We start from the raw sequence: 24,768 nt of genomic DNA on the forward strand, positions 1-24,768 counted from the left end.
CTTCCATGAAAGAACAGATGCTTGAGCTCCCAATGTCCCATCTGTTCCCCTTGTCCCCTCCCCACCCCCCCTCCCCAGCTGCCCAGGAGAGGTTGCTCTAGCCCTAGCCCTCTAAGTACTGATACTACTGGGGTGGGAGGGGGTCACCATGGCCGATTCCCACTGGCTGGAGGAGACCAGAGAAGGCTGTGTGGGACCCAGCCAGGGGCTTTATCACTATTCCAAGATGATAAAATCTAGCTTGGCCTTGCACAAGACTTCTGCAGAACCAGTGGGTGGCCAGGGAGCAAGAGCTGGAGAGGCAATTTCAGGGAAACAGGAACTTAAGGAAAAGAGGAAGTCTCCCCCAGGCCTCAGCTGCCTTCTCACCCTGGAAGATCCTCTCTGCCCTACCCCACCAGCCCTCTCTTCCTGTGGGTGCTCAAGTGCCTCCTGGAGTCCAGGCAGCCATCCTTCCGTTCTCCGCGGGCCCCGCTTGCGAATCTCTGGACTTCTTCCCCAGCCCCCTGCTTTTCAGTTCCCCCTTTAGAATGTAAGCTTCTTTGGGGGTGGGGGCAGTCTCCTTATCTGCCTGTATTTATATTTGTCTTAACATGGGGTAGGGCTGGGCACACAGCAACACTTAAAGGCTTCTTGCCTTGACTTATGTGACTGAGTTTGAACCCGCCTCAGATATTTGCTAGCTGTGGGATCCTGAATATGGCAAAGAACTTCTCTGAGGGTCAGTTTCTCCCTCTGTAAAATGGGGCCAGTCAGAGCACTTCGCTCACAGGGTTGCCATGAGGGCCAAAGGAGCTAATATATGACAAGCCCTTGGCACTCTTACTGTGCTCTAGAGTGGTGAGCTAGGATTAGCACACCAAAAAGAAGTTAAGTCAGTAGGTCTTTTTAGCCCCTCATGCTGTCTTCCATCCCCATTTTAGCAACATAATATCAGAGGGAAAAGGCGGGAGGGGGGGGGGGGAATCATATAAGGAAACAAGGCCTTTGATTCCCTTTCATTTTCGCTTTCCCAAATGCCTCCCCTGCTAGCCCCTAGAACTGAGGAAGCTCAAGGATAAAGACATGGCCGCTTGCTTTCTTACCCGGTTCTTTGGGTCTCCTGGTCTGTGGTCTAAAGTGCTGAGCGTCTCCAGCCCCTGGAAGAGAAGGAAACACCGAAAGAATTCAGCAAGCCTCCCGTGTGCCACCACACGATGTCAGTGTTGTCCAGGGCTCGGAGAGTTGGGCCGGATGAGACAAGACACCAGACTTGGTTTTTGAAGGAAGGCCACACAAGCAGCAGGAAGCTGGAAGCCAAGCATCTGTGCCAGAGGTCCAAGAGCCACTGGCAGTGCCAACGGGAGGCATGGCATCTGGACTGTATAGTGATGGGAGTGTTGAGGGGCTCTGAAGGAAGGCATGGTTCCCTCTGAAATGGGACCAAGTAAGGAGGGAGATCTGCCCTGGGCAGGCAGGCATTTAACCTCTCTCAGACTCCATTTGCTCATTTGTAAAATGGACGCACGAATAGCAGTTACTTCCCAGGGTTGTTAGGAGAATCAAATAAGGTAAATAGGGTAATGTGTCTTAAAAGATTAGAAATGCATGCTGCTCTCATCACCAGTATCACCATCACCATTGGCATCATTCCTCACTGGGTCTTGAGCAAAGGAAGGATAGGCTGGAGTTGATGAGCCCAGCAACCCCCTCCAGGCTAAACTCAAGATCCAAGGCAGATCCATGTAAATGTCAGCTGAGATGATGCCCAGAAGAGGAAAGGGGGAGAAGAGCAATGAGTTCTGGGAGAGTTCAGGGCCATGACCTGGAAACTATCATTTCTAGGCTTCTGTATTTGCCCCCTTTACTTTCCCAGAGAAAGTTCCCTTGGGGTGAATTCCCATTGTTGTGAGATAGGTGTTCAGTTCAGGCCATCGCAGGAGGTCAGTGAGTCTCTAAAGCAGGCATCTTTATGTTAGTGTGGCACAGACCCCTAGGACAGCCCAGTGAAGAAGTGTGTGGATGAACCCCCTTTCCTACTAAATTTCTGTGGCTTAGGTTCATAGGGGAGGGAAAGGCTCATGTTGAGTAGGGAAAATAAAAATGTGATTTCTTCCCATCTAAGTTCCCAGAACCCCTGGAGCCCCAGGTTACGAAGTTTGGCTCCAGGGGCCACATGCTCCTCTTACAGTGAGGGCCAGGGAAAGGCCTGAGAAGGGATAAGTGGCAGGACTGGGTCCTGCCTCAAGAGCTCTGGAAGGTCATTGGAGGCCTTTCCTCTGGACCAGGCCCCCATCAGGTGGAGCTGATGGAGGTAGCACAAGGATTATTGTAACCGTTTTACAGAAGACACCTTGGAGGCTCAGAGAGCACAAGGGACCCATTCAGGGGCACAGAGTCATTAAGTAGCAGAGGCTAAATTCAAACTCAGGAGCATGAGTTATAGCTACTATTCATTAATGCTCAGGACCTGTGTCTGAATGGAGCTGTCCAGAGGCTCTTGAGCCCTTGGTGACCAAGGGTTGGAATTTGTCACAATTGAGAACCAGACGTTTAAGAACTCAGAGCTAGAGGGTGTCCTTCTCAAAGGCCTTTGCTCACCATATTCTAATGAGGCAGGCATCACCATCCCATTTTTACAGTGTGAGGAAGGTTTGAAAGGGTTAGGGTTACACACACACACACACACACACACACACACACACACACACACATCTCCATTGACTTCCTCCATTGGCCTAGTTTTGGGGGGGGGCCTTGGAATAAATGCCTCCTGGGAGGGCAGGACTTAGTGGGCCTGTGAAATGGAAGACCTTGCCAGCATTAGGAGGGCTGGGAATTTGGGGGAAGGTGGGAAAGGATGGCCAAGATGTGGACCCAGACATCTAGAAGACTAGCCTGGCCAGGCTGGCCCAAGGGGTCTGGCCAGCACTGCAGTGCCTGGTCCTTGGCTCAGGGGATGAGATCCCAACCACAAAGGCCCTCCTCGGCTGGTTTTTGTGGTAAGTTTGGCATAGGGGGCAATTAAACCGACCTCACAGTCAGGGGCCCAGCTGCCCCCCTGGCCCATAGCAATATTGTACCTTGAAAACCTTCATTTTTCTGTTTCTCAGCTCTGCTACTTTCAACCTGTCTGCCCCCTCCATCTCCTCAGTTCCCTGGGGCTCAGTTTCCTCCTCCTGTCAAATGAGGAGGTTGATCCCTTCCCAGTCGTGGGGAAGGGGTGTGGGAGGGGGGACACCTTCCCAAGCTGCCCCACCCTCACGGCGGCGCTCGCGGGGGATCCCGGGGTGGGGGGGTAAGTTAGGGCGCGAACGGCCGGAGGGCCCTCTCGGGGTCGCCGCGTGATTGGCTGGCGGAAGGCAGGGGCGTGGCCTCGGGTTTTAATTTGCGGCGCCGGCTCCGCGGCCGCAGCGGTCCCCTGCGAGGCCGGGCCAAGCGAGCGCGCATCCTGCAGACGGTGTCGGCCGCACCTCCATCCATCCCCATGGCTTCGCAAGGCGTGGACCCGAGAGGTTAGTGAGGCCCCCGGCCGCAGCCCCCAAGGGCGCTGCCTTTTGGGGAGCGGCTGGCATTTGGAAGGGGACTGTCCGGCCCCTCGGCTCCTTCAGCCCGGGCTGCCACCACCGCCCAGGCTGGGAGGGGCTCTCCCCCAAAACCATCCCCGCCACCTTCATCCAAGCGCCCTCCTGACAAAGGCATCTAAGAAAGGGCTGCCCCACTTTCAGGAGCCCGCTTAAACGGAGCCTTTAGGGGTACGTGGGAGCCTAGGAGTGGAAAGAGAAGAAAGCCGGGAGGAACGTTCTGTTTCCCCAGCGCGTTTGGTGGTAGCGCAGCAACTTCGAATGTTGGAGTTGGAAGGATCTTTAGAGATCACGGAGTGCAACCCCCCCATTTTATGGCAGAGGGATGAGGGGAAGGAGTCCAGGCCAGAGGAGCTGAGGGCCTGGCCTGGAGCAGCCACCCAGTGGTTAGAGGAGGGAGAAGGGAACAGATGGCAAGGGACGCACTGGGGTCTACCTTGCCAAGACTTTGCTGCTGATTGTGCTGGGAGCAGGATGGAGAGCAAGGGGAGTGGGTGATGACTTTGGGATTCGGAACCCCGGGGATGGCAGAACAGTAGGGCCCTCCATAGAGAGGGGGAGGTTTGTAAGAACTCAGCCTCGATGCCCACTGCAGCCATCCTGTGAGACTGGTAGTACAGATGTCATTCTGCTCATTTTACAGATAAGGAAACAGATTCAGACAGCCAAAGAGACTCATCTATTATCATATAGCTAATAAGTGTCTGAGCCTAGGGCAGTGGGGAGAAAGCAGCCTCAGAGTTGGGAAGCCCTGGGAAAGTCACTTAACCTCTGAGTACCTCAGACAATTCACAAAGTTGCAGGATGGGGAGAAATCTGCAGTGGGAGAGGGACCTACCTCTCAGGGAGGTCTCTATGTGATGAACTGGCCAATAGGGAGCCCAGAGGGACCTGAGGCACCTTGGAGGGCTCCATGTCGGGCACTCAAGTCCATGGGCCCTGCTGGCTCTCCTTCCCAGTATGCCCAGGTAGAGAAGGCCATCTCCCAGGCTGCATTCCACCCCCCTAGTGAGGAGCCCAACATTCTCTTCCTAGTCTCAGTTTTCAAAATAGTGTCAAGAAGTGTCCTTTCCCAGTGGTTAAAAATGAAACAAAAGCCGTACTGAACCTTCCAGACCCACAAAGTCTGCCTTTGTTTCTTCTGACTAGATTTTTCAACTCAGCTTCTTGGTTTGTTTTGGTCTATTGGAGGACAGGTTTGAATTTGTTCTTTTGTGCCTGGAGGTAGCTAGGTGGCTCAGTGGATAGTGCTGGACTCCAGATAATGCTCCAGAGTCAGGAGAGACCTGAGTTTGAATCCATCTTCAGACACTTACTAGCTTGTGTGACCCTGGACATTCACCTCACCCACTGTCTGCCTCAGTTTCTCCATCTGTAAAATGGGAATAATAATAGCACCTGCCTCCCAGGGTTGTGGAATTCAATTGAGATAATACTTGGCACAGAGCAGGTGCTCAATAAATGCTTGTTTTCCCCTGGAATCATTTATTTGGGGGTGTTGAGCCTGAGCCAAGCTGTGAGACTTATTTCATGGGGTATTAGAGCAGGAAGAAACTTGAGTGACTTGGCAAGAGGCTCCTAGCACTGGAGGTGGAAAGACCCATAGGGGCCATCTGGTATAGTCTTCTTGCTTTACAGAAGGGGAAAATGAGGCCCAGAGAGGAAAGAGGCAGATCTGGGATCCTGGCTATGGGATCTCATGCCACCTCATAGGCCCATCACTACATTCCACTACTTCATCTGGGTCCATTTTCATGTTTTTTCAAAGCTTTAGGGCCCTAGATCTCCTATGTCTTTCCGCTCTGTGAGTGGCTATCAGGCACTAGGAAAGGGGCAGATCAAGTTCTCACTGAACAACTCTGATAGGGTGGGGGCAGGAGAAGAACACAGCTTTCCCATCCCCACCTCAGTTTCCTCATCTCTAAAATGGACTAGACAGCCCCTGAGGTCCCTTCCAATTTTGTATCCATGATCCTGTGAATCCAGCTAGGCATTGAGAGCTATCAAGAAGGCAAGGCCACTACTCTGTTCTCAAAAGGGCCTAAAGTCCAGTAGGGGAGGCCAAGAGTGAGGCAAGACCTGGGGCTGGGGCCCAGATGCCAAGTCCTCTAGGAGGGCAAGACCAGGCCGAGGGGAGCACTTGAGTGGGACCTTGAAGGGAAGGTAGGAAGATACTGAGAAAGGGGAAGAGGGAGAGGGACCACAAGTTGGATCCAAGGCCCCAAGGAATGTGGGATGGGCAGGGAGGGGGCCAGCCTTACCAGAATGGAAACTGCCTGTGAAGGCTGGGTGGGAGATAAGGTTGGCCACATGTAGGGTGGGGCCATATCAGGCAGGGCAGACTGAGGACTTGGGAATAGGTGCCCACCAAGAGGAATACAAACCAGTAAAGGGTTTCTGAAAGCAGAGACTGTTGTGATAAAAGTGTTTTGGAAGGAAGGTTCATCTGGAATAAGGCACTGGAGGTGGGATGGTTCTGAGCTGTGGAGGTGGGATGGTTCTGAGCTGTGGAGGTGGGATGGTTCTGAGTTGTGGAGGTGGGATGGTTTCGAGCAGGATGAGCTAGGCTGGGTTCCAGGGAGGATGGGACCTTACTGAGCCCATGGTACACTGGACTAGCCCAGGCCATCATGGGATCATGCAAGAGACATGAGGAAGGAAAAGGGAACAAGATTTCATAACTTCCAGGCTAAGGTAGACAAATCAAAGTTGACTTGCCAGCTTAGTGCCTGGGAAATCGGGGTTCCCCTGAGCTGGAGCTAGAGCCAGAACAGGGGGAGTCAGTGAGTGGTGATGAATTCATCTGGAAGCAAGTTGAGGTTGAGATGCTGAGGGAGCATCCAGGTTGGAGAGATGCTGCCCAGACCATTGGAGGTGAGGGCTGGGGCGTAGGGGAGTGATCAGACTGTGGGCTTAACATAAAGAAGCAAAGGGCTCTAGGAGCCCACAGTCTAGTGGGGGAGATAACAAGAAGCCAGATACAGGCTGAGTAGGAGATAAGTAGGAGATCCACAAGAGGGAAGGAGCTGGATTTATGAACAAGAGTCAGGGAAGGCTTCGAGGAGAAGGCGAAATCTAGGTTGGGACTTAAAGGAAGCCAGGGAGGTTAGTAGTTGGATCAGAGGAGGGAAGAAGGTAGCTCCAAGACTTGCAGGTGGCTCTGTGAGTTGGGATTTCAGGAGAGGGGAGGCCAAAGAGTCATATACAAGCATTGCTAAGGCTGTGTAGCCTAGTAGATAGAGCCCTAGACTTGGGAGTCAGGGAATCCTTTGTTGGAATCCCACCTTGGACTGAAGGACCCTGGACAAGCCACCTAACCTCTCTCAGCCTCAGTTTCCACTTCTGTACAGATGACAGGGCTGGACTGGATGGCCTCTGAAGTCCCCTCCAGCTAATAGCTGCTGACCTACAAGGCACCTGCAGGCACAGTGGCCAGAGAGCTGAAGCTGGAGTAAGGAAACATGTTATTCAGCTGTGTCTGACTCTTTGTGACCCCAGGCAAAGACACTGGAGTGGTTTGCCATTTCTTTCTCTAGCCCATTTTACAGATGAGGAAACTGAGGCAAACAGGATGAAGTGACTTGCCCAGGGTCACACAGCTAGTAAGTATCTGAGGTCAGATTTAAATTCAGGAAGATGAGTCTCTGGATTTCAGGCCCTGTGCTCTATCCACCTAGCTGCCCTAGGAGTAAGGAAAACCTGAGTTCAAATCCAGCCTCAGAAACTTATGAGCTGTGTAACACTGTGCAAGTCACTCTGTCTGCCTCTGTTTCCTCAACTGTAGGGCACCTACCTCCCAGGGTTGTTGTGAGGATCAAATGAAAGATTTCGCATGTGCCTGGCATGCAGCAGGTGCTTACTAAATGATTGTTGCCTTTCTTCCCTACATATTTATCAAGCTGCCCTTTAGTGACTCACTTTCCCTTTGAAGTCTGGCCTCAGTGGTGGTGTTAGGGGTGGGGGGTGGGGAGTGGGGATGGCCAAGTGCCTGACTCAAGAGAGCCTTCTTTATTGACTGAATCAGGAGACCAGAGGGAATCCTAGCTCTGCCATGAAGTACCTGTGTGACCTTGGGCCAGTCCCTTCTCTCTGTCCATCAGACAAGCCTTCTAGACCTTTCCAGCTCTGCAGTGATGACTTTTTCAATCCTCTTGCTTCTGCCTCCCACATACTCATTACCCTGAATCCTCAGAGGAGCCAGGCCAGAGGGGATTGCTCAGTCTAAAGAGCCTTCATCTAGAGGCAAGAGGATAGCTGCCTGCTGTGTGCCTTGCTAAAGGCACAGTGCTCTTTTGAGGGAGACCACTGGCCAATATGAATGAGGTGGGAGCAGGTGGAGCCCTCAGCAGTAGCTTGGGGAGGGTTTAAGGGTAAATGTAGCCCCTGCCCCTGCCCCTGCCCCTCCTTGGCCAGCCTTGCCAAGGGCAGACCAGTGCCGGGAGGCACTCCCAGCTCTCCTAACCCTAACCCTAACCTGTCTCCCTCTTCTGTTCAAGTCTTTTCAAATAACCATTTCTGAAATCTTAGTGGGTCTTAATGGGTGAATTCTGGGGAAAAACCAGAGTGGAGAAATCTGCTGGTCTCCCCCTCCTCCTATTCCCTGATCCCCCAGGGCAGCTGGGCCCCGCCCCCCCCGCCCCCCCTAAGGGGTTTACCTTAGTGATGGTGAGGGAGTATTCATGAGGGCATTCCCTATTCATAAGCCTGGGGGTGGGGGGTGGGGGGGGGCAGATATCGAACTGTAGCCTGATGAAGTCAGAAGACTGTAGGACCTGAAATCTGGGCATCAAATTCTGCTCTGCTGCTTACTAGTTTTGAGACCTTGGATAAGTCACTTATCTCTTTGGGTCTCCTCTATCATCCTTTCCAGTTCTAGAGCTAAGTATGCTAAATTCCCTTGAGTTCTGGAACTTTTAAACTTAACCAGCTGGTAAAGGGGGCAGCCTGGAGGGAGAGAAGGGGAGCCTAGGGCTGTAGGCCCGGACACTTGAGGTCCTCCTCTGGGGTGGTAGGAGTGGGATTCCAAGATTTCTAAGCCAAAAGCAGGGGAAAATTCAGCATAGCCAAAGCAGGTATCCCAGGGGCCCTGATAAACAGGTAGGTGTGAAGGGAGGGCTTCCTTGAGCTTGGCGAGACCTAGGGAGCTTGGCGCCTTCCTGCAGGGCCCACTGACTGTGCTCACCTCTGTTCAATGTGCCACACTTTAAAAAGCCACAAAGGAAGTGAACACACAAAAGGCTGACAACAGGAGGCCATCCAGAGAGAAGGGCTGAGGAGGGCCTTCCCTCTTTTGCTTCATTACCACAGGATGGGGCTCCCATTGCTTCCTTGCATGCCCCTTTTGTGGACAGAGGAGCTAGTTCACCCAAGAGCGCAGTAAAAGGAGGGATCACCTCTGGTCAGAGGGATTCTAGAAGGATCTATCTACTGGGCCACAGATCAAGAGCAGGGCTTTTTCACCTTGTTTCTGCCCTGGACGCCTCCGGCAGCCTGGCCAAGAAGCCAGTAGACCCCAGCTCACAATCAGGTTGGGAGATGCATTAAAAGCAATACAGAGAATTACTAAGGAAACCAAGTCTACTGAAATAGTTATTGCAATTATTAAAAACACAAATTTGCAGAGCCCAGGTTATAACAACCCCCACCCGATCTAAAGGCATCCCATGGTGCATTTAAAAAGTACAGGTGTTCCCCCAAAAAACAAGCGGATGCAGAAAAATTGAACATAAGCGAGGCCACGAGTAGGAGGATGAGTGGCTAATAAAGCTTCACTGGGGAGGGCAGAGACAGGGGCTGAAAAATTACTGATACCTTCTAGACTGAAGTTAAATGTAAACGATTATTAGCAAATTAAGTTAGTTATACTCCTGGTCAGTGTTCATTGTTTAATACAACCTGCCCCTGTGGGCCAGTGGATCCCTCATCTCGTTAATGTGCAAGTTCCCTCCAGTGATGCACCCAGATCTACTGCTCATCCTGAATGCAGCCTCCCCTAAATGTGCCTGGGGTTGGAGCTGGAAGGAAGGAGTCATAGCCTCTTGCCATGGTGGCCAGGACAATCATGGCTGCCCCCTCCAGTGGCTACCATGGGCCACCATCCATTAGCCCTTGCTCTCATCACCTGACCAGCCCGTCTTTGGGTTTGTTTGGAGTGATGACGTCCAGATTGAGCCAATTCTGTTCTCATAGTAGTACTGGATGGGAATCTCGCACTAACAGTTCCAACAGCTCATTTAATGTTTCTGGACAGCTTATGCCTTGCTGCCTTCTCTGCCTCCATTGCTGCGGACAGTAAAAAAAAGAGAACCTCCTTCTCGCTCCAAATACTGGTGTTTTCATGAAGACTTCTTCCTCTAACAAAGGCCTAGCTCAGGTTCCACCTTTTCTGGAAAACCTGACCTGCTCTGGGCACCCCCTCCCAACTGTTAGTGATTGACCCCTACCCCCAGAATAATAAAACTAGAAGCTTGCATTTATATGGTGCTCTAAGTTTTGGAAAGGTTCTAGAGATGTCCTAGAGATGGGCTCCTAGCCGATCCTCACAACAACCCTGAGAGGGAGATACTGTTATCCCCATTTCTGAGACTGAGGGCCAGTAAGGATCACATTAAGGGTCACACAGTATCTGAGGGGAGGTCTGAATTCCTGTCTTCCTGACTCCAGGTGCCAGTCATCTAGCTCAGTCTAGAATGTAGGCTCCTCCAGGGCAGGGACTGTTTCAATCCCGTTTCCCCCCTCCCCCCAGTGCCTGTTACCCAGCAGGCACTCATCAATGCTTCATGGATTCCCATGCAGGCCCCAACTAGAGTCTGAGGTTTGGAAAGGAGAAACATAGGGAGCCACAGGGCTCAAAGAATGCAAGCTTGCTGGCTAATTGGCTGTCCTGGGCCCTTTTGTTGTCTTAGGGATGGGAGATGATGAGCTACACTGCCTCCTCAGAGAGCTAGATGAAGTGATCAAAGATTTTGATAATGGCAGCAGCTGTCAGTATGAGGAGCATCTGGAGGAGCTCAAGCAGAAGACTGGCCTTGGCCTTGGTGTCTATGACAGCGGGATCGACGAAGCTGAGAGTAAGTCCTGGACCTTTCTGGTGGCCATGGTCTGGCCCTGCCCCTACCACCTCCATAGGCCTCGGATCGACTACAAATCACCATAGAGCTATCCCCTTTGACATAGCTCAATAGCACTCCTGACTCAGCACCTACCCCTTGAAAGGGGCGGCCCACCCATGACAGGCATGCTATTGCTTTGGGAGCTGCCCATCCCTCCCTGTCCCCAGCCTGCCATAGGGTCACCAACTGACTGGACTCTCCCTGCAGGTACCAGCCCATCTCCAGGGAGCAGCTTAAACACCAGTGAGGAGAACATTCACGAGCCAGCGACTTCTTCCACCTCCAAAGGTAAGAGAATCCCAAAACGTTGTCAGATGGCAAAGAGACAGATGGTGGGTAGTAGGGTGGGGGGAGTGTGTTAAAAGTAATCGATTTAGGAGGAAAGTAGGACAGTGGGCTCTGAGTGACTGGAGGAGGGACCTGGGAGACCCTGAAGACCAGCTCCTAAAGGTGGGGGCCTCAGGAGGGTCACTGTCAGCCAAGCAGTAAACCTTTGTGAAGAGCTGATGTGCTCCTTGACCTCAAGCACTAAATGCAGACATGCTGGGTGCCCCTCATGGGAGGCCCCCTGGAACTCAAGGGGGCCAGCAGTGGGGCAGAGAGGAAACTACTCCCTGGAGCAAAGAGAGGCAGGAAGGGTGTGGATCAGTCAGGTCCTGGCCAGGGAGGCCCTGAGCAGGCACTAAGGGACCCCTGGGACATTGGATATGGCTCCAACTTGGTAGACATTGAGGGTGTGAGAAGCAAAGCTCTCTCTTGAGCTCCTGAGACACCTTCTCTCCTACCAGCTATAGCCCTAAGGCAGAAATCCCCAAGACCTTGTCCTTTCAGCCTGAATCATGATCTGGGAGCCAGTGTTCAGTGTGATTGTTCTTATTTGGGCAGCTAAGCTTGGAGACACAAAGGACCTGGAGGATTACATTGCTGACCTCGACAAAGAGCTAGACGGTAAGCCCATTCACCAACGTTAGCCTTGCAATTTGAGAAAAATGCCAGCTTGAACATGGGACAGCTCCAGCCCTTAGCTGGTTTGCCAATGACTTAGAAAGAGGATCTGGGTAGAAATGCAGAGTCTTTTACCAAATTCATTTGTCTACCAGTCTTGTATCCACATCTCCCCCTCATACCACTTGGACCTGAACCACTGCCACAACTTCCTTACTGACCTCCCTACACCTAGCCTCTCCCTGCTCTAATCCATTTTCTATATAGCCACCAAAGAAATTTCCCTAAAGTGTGGGCCTAATCATGTCACTCCTCTGTTCAGGAAACTCAGATGCAAAGCAGAATAAAGGCCCAAGGCCTATGGTCAAGAGGTCAGAACCCAAAGAAGAACTGTGAAGGTCTAGGGGCCCAGCAGCTAGAGCTGGAGGCTTCCTGTATGATGCACCTCATGGTGGGTCTTGGGCCTTCTCAATTCTCTCAGCTGGAGGGAAAGAACTGGCAACCAGTAATCAGAGCCTTTCCTACTCTTAAATAGAACTTGGTTCTGAGACTACACATTCCTTAAGGATCATTCCTTGGGGGTGGGGGGTGGGGAGGAGGGGTTGGAACCCAAATCCTCAGCATCTTAGGGGTATCCAGGTTCAGGCCTTTTCCCACCTCACAAACACTAACCCTTCCAGGAATGAGTAAGGATGATCTCCAGTCCATGGGTTTTCTTGAGGGGTTTCCTTACCTTTGCACTCAACAGAAGCTCCACCTGTGACATGGCACCAAAGGTGACTTGGGTTTTGGAGTCAGCTGATTCAGGATTTCAGAGGTTGAACCCACTCTCTCATTTTCCTCCTTCAGAAATGTGAGATACAACCCTTGGTCACCCAGTAGAGGTCCTCAAGACGGATTGCTGTAGATGTGCCTGCCTGAATACACCCACCCCACACATGTTTTCTTTCTTCGTGGCGTTCCTCAGGGCCAGAGCAAGGGGCTTTTCCAGGGAATGGATGAGGCCACTGACTGGGAACTGCCCATGTAATCGTCCCCAGCACCCGCTGCCCAATTATGTTATCCAGTAATGCTGCGGTGTCCATAGTGTGTTAGCTGCATCCTTTTATCCAATTGCTTTAAGGCCATGTCTGTGTTGCTGGAGCCAGTCTGGTTGGTCTGGATGAAAAAGCGCCCTCTTGTCAAGAGACTAAGGGACCCTGGCCACATTTTCCATCTGTGTCGCTTCCTTTTTTTGTGGGAGGAGGAGGCAGCAGGAGTCTGGAACTAGGATTTCATCAATGCTTGAGACTCCCAGATCTAGAATTCCCTCCGATCCACAGATCCACAATTCACTGCATCTTCAAGTCTTTGAGAGTTGCCTGGGGCACTGAAAGCTTGTGACTTGTTCAGGGTCTCACAGTTAATATGTGCTGGAGGCAGGATTTGGAGTCAGATCCTCCCTGCCCTCCGTGCCCCACACCACACTGCTAGCCTCAACTAGACCAATGACTGGACCAATAGCTTTGTAGTCTTCCTATCTGGTCACCTTCCCAATTGCACACTAAGTGATGTTTGGCCCATAGATCTGCTTGACCACTCTGAACATGTCTTGTAGAGCATTGGAATGCTAATTTGCTTGTTGCCAGAAGAGGGAAGATTTGCCTGTAGCTTTGCAGAAATTCTGTGCGAGCAAGAATCTCCCAGTTGTGAGCCCAAACTGTCTGGTCTTATTATCTCAATTCTGTAAAGGTCTATAGGTCCATCAACATGTCTTCCTTCCAGTAGGACTTAGCAGTTGGGCTTCCAGAGCTTCCATGGCTAGAAAGGTCCTTCCCCTGTAGCTGACCTGGTTCTGACTGTCTCCTGATCTTAGCCTGGCTGGCCTTTTGACAATAAGCATCCAGTCAGGGACAGAGCCTGGGTTTGAAGGTTGGTAGAAGTTTCCAGAGCCATCAAGAACCCAGGAACAGCACCCTGGCAGAACCAGACAACCAAGAAGGACTCAGTAAAATAAGGTGCTACTGGACCTCACTGCAGCTTAGAAAGCAGGACGTTTCCAGGCCTTGGTATTGCTCTGGGTCACAGCCTGTCTAGAAATTGGGGCAGGTGAGCATAAGAAGCCCTCTTCATCTCTATCTCCATCCCTATCCTCACTTTTCCCCCTTGCCCATGGCCTAAGACTGACTAAGAGGCCCTATGATGGGAGAGCAAGGAAGGAGTTGTGCTGGGAAGGGGGTGCTTGAAACTCTTGAACTAACTGGGGAGAAGAGGTTAGGGAGGAGGGGTAGGCAGCTGCCTGCCTCCCTCCTGGGAGAGAGATCACAGCCATCCATACCAACAACAGCCCATGCTGATGGCAGGTAATAAAGAGCTTTCGCCTTGTGCATAGATAAGCCACAGTTAGCTTGGCTGATCTGGACATGGATACGTGGGAGTAGACCCGATGTCCCCGAGCCAAGAACTGGTGGTCAATGGCCCTTTCCTAAAATCAGCCTTACAGATGATTCTGACTCTTATCCATCTATGACCTTCTGGCACTGGTGTACATATTGTATAATAGTGGTGAATATTGTATACAAGTTATCGTGCCAATATATGAACTATATATGAAATGAAATAAACGTGTTCATGAGGAATGAGCCCTGACACCTCCTCTTCACAACCCCTCTGCCCCAGAAACCTTGGGACCCTAGTCCAGGACTTTCGTGCCCAATCTGCCCAAAGACCCACTTCCCTATGTGCAGCTGCTGTCCATCTCCCTACTGCCAGCCCAAAGTGAAGAACGTGTCCAAAATTCAGCTCCTTATGACAAACAGGGCCCCAGAAATGCAGTGCACTCCCCAGAGCCAAAAGGGTACAGATGCCATATTGATACCCCATCTCTCCAAGTAGGATCTTTTAGGCCATGTGACTTTTATAAGCCGTCCCCCTCCCCCATGCCCAGAAGAGGCATCCCCCTGGACAGAGCTTCTATCCTTGACCCCAAACCAGTTTGGGAGGTATCCAAGCCCAGGGGGAGAGGGAGGAGTCAGTAAGAGTGTTTGACTAGAGGTCAGGGAACCTAGACCCTGAGCCAACCTCTACCGTTGGCCAGGTCATTTCCCTTAGGGCACTGCTGGCCACCTGGGCCCAGCTCTTGCTCACTATGGTTAAGAAGACAGAGCAGCTTCCTGTAGGTCTTTCTTTTCTGAGCAGAAAGAGGAAAAAACCCCAAACCCTGGAGAGAGCAGCTCATGTTCCATTGTGCTCTACCACCCTCCCCGCTCTCCCCCAGCACCAATCACAAGCCACCAGCTGTCATAGGACCACAGCTTCTGCACCATGTTGGGGCTCCTTGAAGGCCCTCAGCCAGGCCTGGGCCACTCTAGCAGGGAACCTGGCTGAAGCTGTGCCAAGTTAAAGCTTTGCCAGCATCACTTTGGCCAAATAATGACTCCCTTGTTCAGGCTGGCCCTGGACCTCCATGGTGGCCCCAGGCAGGCAGACCCATCTTGCCTTCAACACCCAGCCCCCAGGGCACAGCTCATTGGTTCACTCCCCAAGGCCATGCTCCCTCCTGGCCAATCAGGAAGCCTGCTGATATGTTGGGTTTGCATCCTTTTCTGCTCTCCTCCCACCAGTAGGATCCCAGAACCTCAAATCTAGGAAGGATCCAGGAGGTGCTCTAGCCAACTTCCCCCCTCCCCTTCCTTTTCTGCTAGGCAGCTATCAGAGCCTAGAGTAAGTCAGTGCCTTGCCCAAGGTCACGCAGCTAGGGACCCAGGTCCAGCAGCCCTTTCCCCTTCCCAGGCTGCCCCACAGTCATGTGCCCCGCTCCTCCCCGAGCAGGAGGTCCCCCTGGCCCCAGCGATTTGTTTTCCTTTTTTCAAAGGCTCAGTGGTTGGCGTTTTTGTTTTTTTTTTTAACTTCCTGAGAAGTAGATTATGGTCCCTTTAAAAAAAGACTGATTTTTAAAATGTCCCTAACTCCAGATAATCAGCACTGCTCTATTTCTCCCCCAGCATCCCCCAGTCCTCTTCTATTAAGGATACTTTGGTGGAAGTCAGTCTGTCAGTAAGCATTTATGAAGTGCACATGTATCAAGCACTGTACTAAGCCTTGGGATACAAAGAATGACAAAAGACAGTCCCTGCCCGCAAGGAGTTTCCAGTTATATGGGGAGATGACGTCCAAACAACTCTGTGCCAACGAGTCATTCTTTGTAATAGGAGAGAATTCTCAGAGGGAAAGGAAGTGAGTCACTGGCCCTGCCTGCAGAGCCGCCACCAGCTTCAGCTTTGAAGCTCCTCAGTTCCCCCAGCTACTGCTCAGCAACTCTCCAATTACTTTGAGAGGTGCCTCCCCTGACTCTCCAAAACAATTCCCAACCTCTCCCTCTCTACAGAAGCCTGCTAGAGTCTAGGAAATGGGAGCTGAGAAGCCTCTGCACATAGGGTGAACACTGCCCAACAGTCTCCCTCATCTTCTCAGGATCTTTCTACATTTTCATCCTCTCCCACATCTGAGAACTCAGAGAAGGGTCCCCTCTTTCTTGTCAAGGCAAACTTCTTATGACCGCTGCCTTCGTTCCATTCCACCCAATTGCAGACTGACAAAAGGGCATGGACACCTGGTCCAACTCCAGTCTAATCAAGAATCCCCTGAGCCATGTTCCTGCCAATAGGGCATTCAGCCTTTGCTACCTCCCAGTAGCCCATTCTGCTGGAGGGCAACTCCCCAGCTGGGCACCTCCCAGCCACTGTTCCCGGCTCTGCCCTCAGGGCCAAGGAGAACACTTGCCAATCCCACTTTCTTGACCTTTTCATTATTCATGTAAATATTATACTTGAAATCCCCTCGACTTGCTGTCTGCGCTGCCCCTAGCCTTCCCTTCTCCACACTAAACATCTCCCAGGTCCTCCAACAGATCTTCATGGACCGGCCAACGATCCTTCCCTTTCTTGGCCCCTCTCCACTTTCTCAGGATTCTTCCTACGTTATGGCTCCCAGAAGTGAACCCAGCTGAGTCACCAAAACCCTCAGTGCCACTGCTGTAGCAGGGTCCGCCAATCCCTGCCACTTCACGCTGTGCCACACACTGCAGATGAAACTTCCATCCTCCAAGGTACTGGCATCCTCCTTGCAGCAGGGCCCGGTGGATGACCAGTTGTAAAACCAGTCTGTGGACCAGCAGATGAAAACTGCTTTTCCCCTCCGCTGGTTTCACTCAGCATCAAGGAGGGCATCCTGAGTTTTGGCTGCCCACATCAGACTAGAATCACCTCAGCTGGAATTTGCCCCATCTCTAAATGTAGATGTAGATTGATCCTGCCTACCGCCCCTCCTTGGCCTGAAGAGGATCTGACCCATGGCTAATGAGGTGAAGTGACTGCCTATGAGCATGCAGCCAGTGCAGCAGCAGGCAGGAAGGCCTTCCTGTCCTGGGCATCTTCTCTTTTCCCCCTATACTGTCCTGTTTGACAATCTCATCAGTTGCTAAGAATTCGGCCATCATCCCTGCCAGTTCTGCTCTAGCTTCCATTCTACTACCAGGCCTATGAATCTGTAGATTCTCTCTCCTGGCCTCTGGCCCTGCATCTCCAGCTGCCTGGTGGACATCTCCAACTAGATGTCCCATGGACATTTGCAACTAAATACATCCCAAGTGGAACTCACTATTTCCCCTGCCTCTTGTTAGCCTTCCCATTACTGTCAAGGATACTGCCATCCTTTCAGGCACCCGGCTGCCAACCACCATGTTATCTGCAACTCTGCACTCTCACCCACGCTCCGTATCTCATGTGTCACCAAGGGCTGTTGACTCTACCTTCCTGTCATCTCTCATCTGCACTCCTTTCTCTCCCCTGACATTGGCATTGTCCTGGCACAGGCTAGTCACCTGCTGCCCTGCTGGATGGTCTGCTTGCTACAAATCTGCCCCCATTGAGTCCATCCTCCTTCCAGCTGTCAAACTAATTTTCCTAAAGCTCAGGCCTGACAGTCTCTCTCTCTCTCTCTCTCTCTCTCTCTCTCTCTCTCTCTCTCTCTCTCTCTCTCTCTCTCTCTCACACACACACACACACACACACACACACACACACACACACACACACACACACACACACACATACACACACCATTCAGTGAACTCCAGTGGCTCCCTGTCATCTCCAGGGGCAAATACAAAATGCCCTGTTTGTCATTCAAAGCCCTGAATGCCTTTGCCCCCTCCTGCCTTCACAGTCTTCTTACACCTTGCTTCCTGACACCCTCTTTGATCCAGTGACTTGGGCCCCCTGGCCTATCTCCCATCTCTGAATTTTCACTGGCTGTGCCCCATACCCTCCTTATTGCTACCTCTTGGCTTCCTTTGAATCTCAACTAAAATTCCACCTTCTGCAAGAAGCATTTCCAGGTCCTCTATCTTCCTCTGAGATTCTCTCTCATTGATTTTCTCTATAGTGTGCTGTTACACAATTGTTGGCATCTAGTTGTTGTCTTCCTTTTTAGATTATAAGCTCCTTAAGGGCAGAGACTATTTTTGCCTCTCTTTGGGTACCCAATGCTTGGCATAGTACCTGGTATACAGTGGGAGCTTAATACATGCTCGTTGACTTGTCTTGGCTTGTCCTATCACTCCTCGGTGGCTCCCTATTGCTTACCAAGCAAAGTTCAAAGTGCCATCCAGCATTTTGGGATACCCAACCTTTCTAGTCTTATCTCATGTCCACATGCTGCCCAGTCTGCACTCCAGCCGAGTTGAATTCCTTCAAACACACTCTATTTTCTGTCTGTCTTTGTTCACACTCTACCTTACACTTCTCTCCCATGTTTTGCTTGTTGCAATCTTTCCTGATTCCTCACATTGACATCAACCTTCCCCCTCATTCTGTGCTCAACACTTAGCTTTTCTGTCTCACTGAAGTCCTTCTGGGAGGGGTTCCTGGGCACTATCCTCAGCCCCCTCCTGATTTCTCTAGTCAGCCTCCAGGGAGTTCTGCTGACTTAAGCCCCAGCTTTACCACAGCTCCTAGACTTCCTACAAACTATATACCTAATCCTTGGATGAACTGTTAGACCTTTTCAGGTAGCCCTTCCTGGCTCCCTAGTTTCCCAGAGGGTTGCCCAGCCTGCCCAGCCATGGCTAAACCAATAGTGTGACAGGAAGAGAACTGGATATCACTGTCTTAGTCACTAGGCTTAGTCCCTCATAAGCCAGAATGATGATCATGGGACTTTGTAGTGAGAGTGATCATTTACATCTCTATGACACTAGCTTTCCATGTGCTCATCTCAACCTTACAATAATCCCATGGTGGGGGTACAGGGGGATGTATCATATATAATATCCCCACTTTATAGATAAGGAAACTGAGTCCCAGAGAGGTAAAGTCACTTGCCCATGGCCATTGAGCTGCTAAAGATCCAAGGCAGGGTTTGAACTCAGGCAGGAATCTCTGGAATCGTCTAGAACTTTTTCCAGTTACTATACCCTTTTGTCAAAGTTCCTAGCCCTTAGCCCACAGTACAGAGAAGGGCAACACAGGACACAGAACCTCTTTGAGGTGTGGGCATTCAGTTCATGATAAGGCCCAGCTGCCAAGTAGGTCCTTAAAGAATAACCAGAACCATGGAATTCGGTGTGGCATTGGAGATGCTGCCCATGGCAGGATCTCCCCAGTGGGCCCTGGTCTGTTCCAGTTGGGGCCTGTAAAGGTGTCTTCTTTTGTGAACTGTGTGTTTCATTGAGTCCCTCCAGTTATGTCTGAGCAGAGGAGAACACTTGGATTCACCTGTTGGTGTTTCCTTGTCTTTACATTTCTAAGGAGGAAACAGTGAGGTCTAGAAAGGTGTTGGAAGAGGAAAGACACAAGGGCAACTTTGAGTAGGTTAAATACAAGGAAAGCTTCTCAGAGTCTGACTGGTTGGCAGGGGAACAGCTTGGAAAAACAGCACCCCATATGAAAAGCACAAGCCACCAGATCCAGGACCAAAATCCAGACCAGCATGGACTGGTCCTACTGGACAAGTTTGAAAGCAAGAGGCCAGTTTGAAAGGGGGGGGGGCGGGGAGAATGTGCTGAAATGCTGAGCACAGACTCAGGTACAGTCAGTACCCGCAGATTGGAAAATAGCTGAACAAATGATCGCACCTGAATGTAATGGAACTTTAAGTAAGACAGAGGAATATAAAGAATTCAGAGAAACTTAGGAGAACTTATATGAACTGATGCACAGTGAAGTAAGTAGAACCAGGAGAACAATATACACAACTACTACAACAGCGGAAATTAAAAGAACAACAAAATGATACTGAAAAGTGGGCCACTGTAATGGACCAAATTTGGCCCCAGACAAAGAGTTGAGAAAATCCTCCTCTCATTATAGAAGTGAGGAGTGAGGACGTGCAGATGCAGTTGATATGTAGGGTGGGTTTACTGAATATTTTTTTCTTTTTCTTTTTTAACTTTGATTACAAAAAAGAGCTAACTGGTTAGAGGGGAGGGAAGGATTGTTTCAGAAATGAGAGCGGTGTAAAAACAAACAGTACCGATCAAACAATACTAACACCAAGGAAAGCATTGCCATGACATGGAGACAGGAGAACCCAGAAACTATCTTAGCTCTGTTGTTCAGTGACCTTCTATGGGGTTTTCTTGGCAAAGGTACTGAAGTGTTTTGCCATTTTCTTCTCTGGTGGATTAAGGCAGCAGAGGTTAAGTGACTTGCCCCAGAATCACACAGCTTCTAAATGTCTGAGGCCAGATTTGAACTCAGGTTTTCCTGACTCTAAACTCACCGCTCTCTCCACTGAGTCATCTAGTTGCCTCCTTTGCTAGTAAACACTTAATCTCCTTGCCAAGCAGCGGGATATGGCAGCCAGTGGGTAACACCGGCCTATAAAACCAACCGATAAGCCATTGTAGAAGAGGACATTGGAAGACTGTGAATACTTGCTCCATATAGCAAATATACTGCAAAGATTGGTTGTTTCTACCTTCATAACATACATCCTAGTCTCTCCACACAAATTGGCATTACACCCATTCATACCCTTATCGCCTCATGGCTGGAGCTGCTGGGGGCATCTTCCTGCCTCCAGGCCCTAACTGCTCTGGCCCATCCTCCACTCTCCTATCAAAGTGATCTTCCTGCATATCACGTCTGACCATGTCACCCCCTATTCAATAAATTCCAGTGGCTCCTGATTTCCTCCAAGATCCAATATAAAATCCTCGATCTTCCAAGCCCTCCACCTGACCCCCTCCTCCATTTCCATTTTTCATCTACACACTCCAAGATCTAGCTCCCCTGGCATGCTTGCTCTTCCTCTTCTGCGATCTTCCCTCTAGACTCTTTGCACCAGAATGTTCTCCCTCCCTCCTTCCACCTCTAGGCTTCCTTTAAGACTCTTCTTAAATCCCTGCCCTTTTCTTCCCTTGGCCAGTCTTTTGCATGCTGTCTCCCCCATGAGAACTCCAGAAAGGGAGGGGCCCTGCTTTTGCTTCTCTTTGTACCCATAGTGCTCAGCACAGTGCCTGGTACAAAGCACATGCTTAGGAGATATTTTTTGACTGGGTGACAGGCTTGCATTCAAGAAGTGACTTAAAGTACAGCAGATCAGATCAGAGAAGTTGGGGGCCTAGTCTAGGGAAGGAGGAGGGGGAAAAGCTGCCAAGGCAATCATGGCTGGTAGCCATAGACTTCTAAGAGACCCAGAGGAAGGTCTCCAGTGTTTGTGTAATGAGACCTATGGAAGAACAGGGTTGTACAAAGAATGGCACCAGATGAGAAGGCACGGATGGGCCACTATCTGCACTGCTGGAGGGAGCGCCCACGTGGATGAGGTCATGGAGCCACTGAAACCTTGATGGCTTTTTTCAAAATAAACACCTAAAAGCTGCAGAAGGACAAAGATGGAATAACAGGAAACAAGGTTTTACCAAGTCTCTTTGGCCTCACTGTGGGAGCTAACTCCCTGTCTGATGCTGGGATTCTGCCAGCAAGCATCTATTCTCCTTTGTCCCAAGCTTTCCTGACCTCGTGTTATGTACAGTGAGAAGAACGAGGAGCCTTCCCCACGCATCGCCACATTGCTGCCAAGCAGCCTGACCACCTAGCCTCAGGCACGGGAGCTGACTACCTGTGACGTGGGTCTAATGCCATTTAGCGACCTGGGCCCCCAACAATTCTCTGTTTTCTCCTCAGAGCAGGAAGTGGTAAACCCCAGCAAAGGAGGGCCCTCATCTCCATCCTCTGGAGGGGACCGAGGCTTCACATTGTGTTTTTCCAGTCTCCCCACGTGTGGCTGGGGGTTGCCATGGTACTGGCCAAGTCTGGGGAGGCCAAAACTACCTCATACTCTGTACTCCTTCCTCACCCATTCTGTGGGGAGTCACTCGCAGTGAACAGGGTCTTCATGATGATGTAACCTCTTTGAGGACAAGGATCATTGCTTCAGTTATCCTCAGCACCCAGCCCAGGCACGTAGCAGGTGCTTAATAACTGCTTGGTGCATCAAATTGGATGATTAGCAAATTTTGCCTCAGATACATATTAGCTGGGGGACCCTGGTCAAGTCACAAAAGCCTTAGGTTCCTCATCTGTCCAATGGGGACCATAGTGGTATCTGCCTCTAATTAGTAATTCCCAGAAGGTTCACCTGTGAAGCAATCTTAGAACTATAGAAATGGGAGTTACTGACCCCAGCCTCCTTCAGCTCCACTCCCCGGTTTGTCCCCAGTGGATCCTGTCTGCAGCTTGTCTCTCCCTGGTAGTTTGTGTATTGCCTCCCCATTAGACCCCGAAACCCACCCCCTCCCAGGGCAATAGCTCTTTGGGCTGCTGGAGCCTGAGTGCGGTGCCACTGTGTGTGACTGACCAGGATGGGATGGCACTGGAGCTGCCATCTCTGAGGCCTGAACGGTATGGAAACCTGGTTCAGGAAGTGATCCTGGGTGCCTTTGGTTTCATTGAGCAATACTGTTGTGTTTTGAGGTTGGCTGGGGACCAGGGCAGAAGTCATTTCTGTTGTCTGTTAGCCATCCTATAAAATGCTTCCTAGCTAGTCGTCCACCCAGGCAGAGCCTGGCCCAGATCCATAGGCAGCTGAGCCTGGCCTACGCTGCCAACAGCCAGGATGATGAGCATGTATCAGCTCTCCATGTCTGCGGATGCCATTGGGATGAGGCTGGTCCTGCTTATCACAAGAGTAAGGGCAGCTGAGGGTGAAAAAGGTCATGAGCACCTCAAGAAACTGCCCCAAGAAATTAAAGAAAACATCCTCCTGAGTGAGACATGAGGTGGCCGAGAAAGATGGAGGAGGGAGGTAGTGCTAACCACTATGAGGATGAGAGAAGGCTGGAGTGTAAGCTGCCTCCCAGCTGAGCCATGAATGAAGATAAGCATTCCCAGGAGCAGAGATGAGGAGGGAGGGCATTCCAGGCATGGGGGGCAGTGTTATGCAAAGGTATGGAGGCTATTGATGGAAAATGAGATAGTGGATGGCTGCTGGAGAAATAGCAAATATTATCTGGATGATGGAAAGCCACTGATAAAGACAAGCTTAGAGAAAGAAAATCTCCCCACAATAGGGACAGAGCTAGGAGCAGTCTTCATTTCAGAGAACAGGGAAAGGGAGGACCACACATGGGGACGCATGAGTGGCAGGGCTGAGATTTGAATTCGGGTCCTCCTCTGACACTTAGTGCACATGTGGAACAAACAGATTGGGATGGCAGCCATCATCCCAAGCCCTGGGTAGGGCAGTGGTCTCCCTCTCCTGAGAGGCCTTCAAGCCTTGGTCCTTGTTGGGTATTTGACTGGCTGTGGGATAGAGTGTACAGGGGCTCCCGTTCAGGTTCTGTGGAGACACATCAGCACGGGCATCTTCAATGTCTGGAGGAGGTGCTACCACCCCCACTGTGTATTTGCTGAGTCTGGAAATCCCAGGCTCTTGCCACAATCCGTGCGGCCAGCTTAGAAGAGAGTGAGCTTTCCAGAGTGGGTGCTTGGTCATGACGTCAGGAACACCCCAAGCAGCTCCAACTTCCCCTCAGTGGAAGGCCTGAGTCACCCCAGCTGGCCCAGGGCTACCTTAGGGCAATATTAGCCCTTACCGTGCTTATCACTCACTACTCTCAGCAACTTTCTCTACTATAGATACTCTGTCTGGGCAGGAAGTGGAGATGAGTCAGTCCCCCCCTGGCAGACATGACAAGGCAGCCAGGCCTGGCCCATACGCCCTGAAGCTGGCTCGGCCTCTTTACCAACTTTTGCTCCCCAGATGCAGAGAGTGTGCCCAGAACCTGTGTCTGTGGGCTCTTCCCCTCAGGAGTCCGGCTAGCTCTGCTCTTGGGATTCTGACAAAGGGCCTGCCACAGCGAAGACACCTGCTGTGGAAAAGAGACTGGATGCAGAGGTCCAACTATGTCAGGAAAGGGACCAGAGTGTCCATTTTCTTTGATGCAGAGATCTCACTGTGGGGCACATGGGTACCCAAGGAGGTCTCAGAAAGAAAGGGCCAAATATACTGCAATATTCATAGCAGGCCTCATTACTGTAACAAAACAAGTGGAAACAAAGTGAGTGGCCATTGGGCTGGAATGGAACATTATCACATCATAAGAAATGGCAACCTGGAAGATGCTAACAGAAAAGCCTGGGTGGCCTTGGCCTGCCCTTGTCAGCTAACACTCCCCTTTATCTGGCATTCTCTTGGGCTCCAGGCTGCCTTTGCTGACCTTTGATCTGGGCCTTAAACCCCATCCCTGCTTGTCACATCAGCCCCCTTTGGATCCAATAGCTTGGTAAGGGACAAATGGAAAGTCCTTTACCTGAGTGAAAAAATACCAGCTTCCTATATACTAGATGGGGAAGGCAGTTTGATTGAGAGGCAGTGTGGTATAATGGCTAGAGAGCTAACCTCAAAGCCAAGAAGACCTGGGTTTAAGTCCTGCCTCTGACACCTACCTGGGCAAGTCATTTAAGCCCTCAATGTGCTAGTTTCCTATACCAATGGAATCACAGGTCCAATCATTATTCTCTATAAATTGAAAAAGATCCAGAGGTCTCAGTGGACTTTTAAGTTCAATGAGTCAGTACTATGAACTGGCAGTCAAGTAAGTCCATATGATTTTAGGCTGCAATAAAAGGAATGTGTATAGTATATAGAATGGGGCAAGTATG

General features: G+C 50.9%; 1 protein-coding gene across 3 annotated transcripts in view; it reads left to right on the forward strand.

The window, feature by feature from the left end:
* The first annotated feature begins 3,371 nt into the window (after positions 1-3,371).
* Positions 3,372-24,768, forward strand: part of LOC140515289 (regulator of cell cycle RGCC-like) — a 33,140-nt gene continuing 11,743 nt past the window's right edge. Inside the window, exons 1-5 of one of the 3 annotated variants that reach the window (XM_072625924.1) lie at positions 3,372-3,494; positions 10,469-10,633; positions 10,883-10,963; positions 11,561-11,623; positions 12,470-14,241. In XM_072625924.1, coding sequence (XP_072482025.1) covers positions 3,467-3,494; positions 10,469-10,633; positions 10,883-10,963; positions 11,561-11,623; positions 12,470-12,477 — 345 coding nt within the window. In that variant the 5' untranslated portion in view covers positions 3,372-3,466 and the 3' untranslated portion in view covers positions 12,478-14,241. Of the gene's footprint in view, positions 3,495-10,468; positions 10,634-10,882; positions 10,964-11,560; positions 11,624-11,942; positions 12,167-12,469; positions 14,242-24,768 lie in introns of those variants that run through there. The other 2 variants (XM_072625923.1, XR_011970928.1) reach the window with 2 other exon arrangements.

Source organism: Notamacropus eugenii, chromosome X (assembly GCF_028372415.1).
Source record: "Notamacropus eugenii isolate mMacEug1 chromosome X, mMacEug1.pri_v2, whole genome shotgun sequence".
NCBI classification, from domain to species: Eukaryota; Metazoa; Chordata; class Mammalia; order Diprotodontia; family Macropodidae; genus Notamacropus; species Notamacropus eugenii.